General features: G+C 38.9%; 1 protein-coding gene across 1 annotated transcript in view; it reads right to left on the bottom strand.

Moving 5' to 3' along the window:
* Window positions 1-4013: 4013 nt before the first annotated feature.
* The window catches only part of LOC132494205 (uncharacterized), a 35434-nt gene continuing 32135 nt past the window's right edge, over window positions 4014-7312 (bottom strand). The window contains exon 5 of the mRNA XM_060105219.1: window positions 4014-5772. Within this exon, the coding sequence (XP_059961202.1) occupies window positions 5557-5772 (216 nt within the window). The 3' untranslated portion in view covers window positions 4014-5556. The remainder of the gene's footprint in view (window positions 5773-7312) is intronic.

Below are 7312 nucleotides of genomic sequence, written 5' to 3'. Positions count from 1 at the left end.
TGTGGTAGCTTCAACCTCTCCTGCTACTGGGATTACCTGCATTGAGACATCTTCCTATGAGGTTCAGTCATTTCAAGGTTTGCTTTAAAATGGAGAGGGGTGGGAAAAGGTTCATAATTTTAGGGAAAATCTGTGGTAATGAGATCTCATTGTAAACTGCTCACGAGAATTAGAAAGATAAAAAGTGGAAATGTTTACTAACCCTTACTATGTCTCAAACACTGCAATAAGTTCCCTTTTATGTTATCTTCTTTAATCTTCGCAACAACCCTGTGATTTTCCTGTTTTAAATATCCAGAAACAATTCACAGTGGTTAAGTAACTTACCCTAAGTCATAGAGATAGAAAACAATAGAGGTAGGATTCAAACTAGGTGAGGTTCAAAGTTCAAATTCACTTCCTGAAAAACATGATTAGAACATAAATGGTAGCCAAAACTCCCCAAAATAAACTAAAAGATTAAAAGAAAGAGAGAAAGGAGGGGAGGTGGGCCTTGTGGGCTGCATACCTTAAAAATAATGTTTAGACTTTTCGATTGATCTTAAAAATGACCAAAAGCTAGCTAGCTGCCTGAGAGCTCTAAGAATAAAATTATTAACAAACTAAACAAAAAACATTGATTTTTATACTCACTTTGAGATCAACCCAGTTGCTTTCCTTTCATAACACTGTACTGCCATTTTATTTCATTTTCTATTATATTTATTAAGGGATATTTTAAAGACAAGTATTTTGCCTAACAGGTTAATGATTTTTTTTTCTTCTAAACAATGACCAAGATGCCAATCCTCCTCCCCTTATTCAATGGACTAATTAGTGTCAGATCATTTTAGGGTCATATTTAATTTTTGTGGTGAAATAGTGATTTCACAAACCCTGTGAAGATGTTACACATCCATTATAACATGCATGCAGGTGGAAAAAATTTTCAACTGATGTAGATTTTGCTTTCTCTATGAGTGTATTCTTCACAATCAATGAGATAGAAAAAGACATAGAGATAAGAGAACTGTTGACTAATATTTTCTTATGAAAATCTGTATCTTGGGCTTCCCTGGTGGCGCAGTGGTTAAGAATCTACCTGCCAATGCAGGAGACATGGGTTCGAACCCTGGTCTGGGAAGATCCCACATGCCGCAAAGCAACTAAGCCCATGCGCCACAACTACTGACCCTGTGCTCTAGAGCCCGCAAGCCACAACTACTGAGACCGTGCGTCGCAACTACTGCAGCCGGTGTGCCCTAGAGCCCGTGCTCTGCAACAAGAGAAGCCACCGCAATGTGAAGCCCGCGCCACAATGAAGAGTAGCCCCAGCTCTCCACAACTAGACAAAGCCCATGCACAGCAACGAAGAACCAACACCACCAGAAATAAATAAATAAATAAATAACTTAAAAACAATAAAATCTGTATCTTGCATTTTCAATTTTCTAAAAGTTCAAATCCATTGTGGTTGAAAAAAGAAGAGTAATGTCATATGTTTTCTTGTCCTGGGAAAATGGACTGTGCTTGGTTGAGTGTGTTTATTTATTTACTTATTTTATTGCCAAAATTTATTTTTTATTATTTTTATATCTACTAGTACTTATTTGAATTCTACTCACTGTTTTTTTTTTTTTTCATCTTTGTTGGAATACAATTGCTTTACAATGGTGTGTTAGTTTCTGGTTTATAACAAAATGAATCGGTTATACATATGTTCCCATATCTCTTCCCTCTTGCATCTCCCTCCTTCCCACCCTCCTTTTCCGACGCCTCTAGGTGGTCACAAAGCACTGAGCTGATCTCCCTGTGCTATGCGGCTGCTTCCCACTAGCTTCTATTTTACGTTTGGTATATATGTCCATGCCACTCTCTCACTTTGTCACAGCTTACCCTTCTCCCTCTCCATATCCTCAAGGCCATTCTCTAGTAGGTCTGTGTCTTTATTCCCGTCTTACCCCTAAGTTCTTCATGACATTTTTTTTTCTTAGATTCCATATATATGTGTTAGCATATGGTATTTGTCTTTCTCCTTCTGACTTACTGGTTGAGTGTCTTGAACTGCTCAAACTTTAAGGTCCATCACCTCTAATTTGCACCTTACCAAAACCTCAGACAAGAAACAGGAGAAAGGGTAGTGCCATCCATAATTCATTCCCACCACACCTACAAAAATAGTCACAAGGAACTTGTGCAGAATACCAATTCTTTTGTATTAGGAAGGCAGTTTTCAAAATTAAATGGTATTGGTTCATTTTGTTGTTTAATAAATATCTTGCAAATGCCTATAATAAAGCCAAATACCAAACTGACCACTTAAGTTGCAGGAATTTTTACGGTCTTGATATTTTACGATTTTAAAGTCACAGTTTACATTTGAGTGCTCACCACAATATATAATACCAATGAGCTCCCGAGAAATCTAAACGTTTATAGAATACACCAAATGCTGCTGTCTCATGCCTTGCTTTGCAATCCTGGATTGCTTTCTCCTAGGGAGATGATGTAAGAAATATAAGCTAGATATCTCTTCTACGGGATCACCAGCCATGTCTCAACTAACTTTTATCAGTGGAGACTCTCAGTACATACATATTTATTTATTATAAAACTCTTCGTTACTGATCATTAGGTAATTCTGGTAAATGTGGGCACGTAATAATAGTTAAGAATGTCAGCCCCATTTCATTTCAGCTTGATCCACTGCAGAAAAGCACAAATTAGATGGAAGCAATTTCCCCAAGAACAACTCACTTCCTTGAGATGAGAGATAGATAAACTTGGATGAACAATGATTTGTCACAATTTATTTTTGAGAGTAGTGGTTTTATAAAAGTGCTAATGTAATGTTTTCAGAATGAATTCTTTGAAAAATGCATTAATTCTCCAGTGAATATAGCTTATAATTAAACACCTATACATGTCATTTTACTTTTCTACATTTTTACATATGACCATATATAACAAATATTGAAATCTTAAAATCTTCGTTATCTTTGAAATTTGATGGCCTTTAAATCTGAATTTGGATTTGGTGAGTCTGACGGATTATTCTTAGTGACTCTATTGGGTACCACCAATTCAGATTCGACATTATTTCTGCAAGTGTCAGAAGCATTAAGTTGTGTGAATGGATAGAGGGTATTAGCATCCTGGTGGTTTTTCACTCCATTGAGATGACCAGAGAACCTGAGTGTGAAAGATCATGGAGAGGAGGGTAAGAAATGGCACTAAAGGTATCACTGACTTCTCTATATATACTCAGATTCTGCAGTATACAGCAGAAGGAACAAAGCAGGTTGTGTTGCTGCTACCGTGGCAATGACCAAGGATCCTCAGTCTCATAGCCATTGCAGTCCATTGTTTAAGATGTGAGCTTGTTGGTGCTTATTCGGCAAAAGTCAGAATGCTTATTTGTTTTATGTCTGTTTTTTAATGAGGGTTTGATGAGACAGCAATAAAGACAAAAGTAAATAGGAGAAATGTTTATTAATAGGTCCCTCCATCCCTATCAACCAAAGAAAAGGCATACCTTAAAATATTGTAGTGAAATGTCTAGGGTGTGTCTGTCTGTGTTCTTGCCACCCTTCACCTTTAAGTAGCTTTTCAAAAATATGTGATAAACATGTTGCTTCATCCTTGCCCTTTTAGCCTGTTAATGTCTAATTTAAGTAAAGCAGGATGCAATCCCCAGCAAGTTATCTGTTTCTCCTTTCTTGGACCATGCAAATCAAAACAGTCTTCTTCTAAGGAGGGTAGTGAAAAGTTGTGCCTATTGTGTTCATACTTCAGCTATTCCAACATTCTTTAGTTTAGCTTAAATGAGACATTCTCATCTTTGGGCTTTAATTATTCTGTTTAAAAATAAATTTTAAAAGATACTCTAAAGAGAAACTAAGAAAAAATACAACAAAATAAAAGAGTTACCATAATGCAGGTACATAAATATGAACTAAAAATACTTTTAAATTAAAAATTAATCTTTTTTATTTAAAAAATTAATCTAATTAAAATTACAGATTAGGCTGGAGAGAATTGATCCATTGCTGAAGCTTAAAAAAAAAACTAGCTATAAATGTTACTAGTTTTCTACACTGTTGTTACAAGACTTGACTGACATCCGTGATGTACTCTGTAATATTTTTGAAATGATGAAATGTGTGATCCAGAGACTTGAAATATTTCAATACTTGTGTATAGGAATTTTCTTCCATGAACTAGAAGTGAAAAAAGTGAGAATGTTTCCTTGCTCAAATCACATTAAGTGGATTCCCTTATATTACTTGCATTCATTTTTAAGATAGTCATAAATGGTTACATAAAATACAGGAATATTATCTGTTGAAGAAGTTGATGGTTTTTATAGTCAATGTATGTATTCAAATTATAAATGTTTCTGCATAATCTCTGACCCAAAAATACCATTCCATGCCACTCCAAGAATTCTTCCATCAAAAATAAAGGCTCCAGTACATAAAGACATGAACCTCTATGTCCATTACCACATTTCTTGAAATCATAAAGCTGTTTGGAACTTAATAAATGTTTATCAATGGGTTTTGACTGAATGAAATTATGGCTCACTCATAGTACACATTACTGGGCATCTACTAAAGGCAATATGGTAGTGATATATGCTAGATATCATTAATATAATAGAAACACAATGTACTAAAAGTGTTTTGCAACTAAAAATCACTATACATTGTATGGCTTTAAAAAGGAATGAAATGCTGCTACGTGCTATAACATGCATAAACTTTGAAAACATTATGTTAAGTGAAAGAAGCCAGACACAAAAGGACAACTATTGTATGATTCCACTTATATGAGGTAGTTAGAATAGGCAAATTATAAACCCAGAAAATAGAATAGAGTTAACCAGAGGCTAAGGGGAGGGGAGAAATAAGGGGTTATTGTTTAGTGAGTAGAGTTTCTGTTTGGGATCATAAGAAAGGTCTTAAAATGGATAATGGTCATGGTTGCTCAACATTGTGAATGTACTTAATACCAATAAATGATACACTTAAAAATGGTTAAAATGGTAAATTTTACATTATGGGACATTTTACCAAAATAAAAATATACTATAAAGTAAAGTAAAAATTTACCTCCTACTAGGCATACTATGAAGTTTGCATAAAATTGCACTTATTTTAGGAGCTTATATGGTTATTATCATATTTGGGGACATGTAAAGAAAGCAACAGCTTAAGTAGTCCTCTTGAGTTCTTTCTCTCCATCTTTCCAACCCAGTTTCTTCCAGATTAATGGTTTTGTCATGCCTCTCTTTGAATACTAGCATCAGTAGGAATGCTAGCTAGTACTGGTTTCCTTAAGTATCAGTGAAAAATTTTAATGTATTTTTATGCTGGTAATTGTTTTAGAACCTGGGAGGGATGTCATTGTTTTCTTAACTTGGCAAAAGCAAATATATTACTGTAGACAGCATTACTAGAAAGAAATAGTAACTCTGAAGTAGACATATGTCCATCCTAAGAAAACTGAATATATTTCAAAGCAGACCACACCACTCAACTGCTGGCAATGTTCTTCCACATACTTGGCAGTATACTACTCGAAGTCTGAGAACTGTTTCTTTTTTGTAAAAATGATTTTGATTGGAAAACCCTGAATAAATCCTTTGGAATGTGTAACGTTTAGAGCTCCTTCTGGGATTCCTTTTCCATGAATCAAGGTTCTTTGATTCACTATCCTCCTTGGCACTTGCTTCCTAGTCATCTCAGCAGCCTTTGTGCCAGTGCTAAGGAAGAGCTCCCATTTTAGGTCCTAAAGCAGGGAGAACAATAAAAGGAGAACCTCATTTCAAGTACCAGAAATGTCTGGGCTATAAAGAACACACATATTGTCAAGGTAAGCCCAGAGTGGGGTGACATCACCAAGGTCATTCCTGGCTCCGCGTCCCCCCCCCCCCAGGAGGAACAACTAACAATTATTTGGAAACAGGACACTATTTGAGAGAATCCTAGAACGTGGAGGTGAGGCTGAAGCACCCCCGTGCACCACAGAGACCAAGACAGACTGCATTAGAAGGGTGAGAGAAGGAGCTACACGTTGACCACACTGCCCCTCCCCCAGGCCAGTGGAGCACCATGGGTGAGGTCTCCCGTGAACCTATGGTTCCTCCAGTAGGAGAAGAGAACTGGGGGACAGCAAGCACCACCACTAGCATTCGGGTTGCTTTGTGGGAGCCACTGCTCTAATCTGCTCCACTGGGATTGCAGGGGAATCTGCAGGGATTGACCACTAAAAGTTGGACTGTGATGAAGGGGGAAGGGGCATGCAACAGCCAGCACATGGATTGTGACAGATGGAATTCATACCTGCAGTGCCCAAGTAGGGATCACAACGGGCATCTTTGCTTATCTACAGAGCCAGGTTGGCGGGGCACTACAACCAGGGAACTCAGGGTACAGATCCACCTGATACGCATCTGGCCCTTGAACCTGGTTTGCCCATAGCCAGGGAAAGAGCAGAGTCACAGCCCACCCACTGTGGACAGTGTCTTCTGGCCATCTGACCAAAAGGGCTGGCAATAAATCCTGGAAGCTATTTGGCCCAGTTGTGCTCCAGCCAAGAGGCAGGCAGCCAGAGCTCATCACTGGCTCTGGTACAAAGCAGAGCCAGTATCAGGTGTGGAGGGATCCTGTACCATGCACAGGCACGGAGATTAATTCATATCCAAGGCTGAGAGGAGCTCCCAGCTCCTCCCAACTGGGGAGCCTGTTTGAGAAATTAAGAGTAGCCTAGAGCGGCCCCTCCTCATCCCACCCAGGCAAAGGAACTGGGACTAGCCCCATCCCATCTGCTGTGGAGAGTGTCTTCCTGGCCCATCTGACTAGAAGGATTGGTGACAACTCCTAGAAACTGTGCGGCCCAGCAGTGCTCAAGCCTAGAGAAGGGTAGGCAGAGCTGATAGTCTGCAAAGCAAAGCCAGTGGCCTTGTTCAGCCACAGAACGTGGAGTGTGGATCAGCTTGAGTTAAGACAACAAAGAGCTTTACTGGCTTTAGAGCTGCTTCTCCTGCTGCACCCAGGCAGGAAATCTAATTCATAGCCCTACTCATCACTGAATACAGCCTTCAGCATGTCCAACTGGGGAACCTAACCAGAGAACATGGGAAGCTGTACAGCCCATTAAACAGCCCTAGATACAGTGGCACTTGAACAGACAGCACAGCCTGTGGCCTCCCCCATCTGCAGGGCAAAACCAGTGCCCTCAACTGACCAGGGAATTAAGTGCACACTCTGGCCTGATTTGGGTTCCCAAACAATGAACTATACAGGCTCTGGGTCCTGTCCAGAGCCAG

Source organism: Mesoplodon densirostris, chromosome 7 (assembly GCF_025265405.1).
Source record: "Mesoplodon densirostris isolate mMesDen1 chromosome 7, mMesDen1 primary haplotype, whole genome shotgun sequence".
NCBI lineage: Eukaryota > Metazoa > Chordata > Mammalia > Artiodactyla > Ziphiidae > Mesoplodon > Mesoplodon densirostris.
The sequence above is the reverse complement of the archived record's forward strand: the minus strand, read 5'-3'. Positions and strand labels throughout refer to the sequence as shown.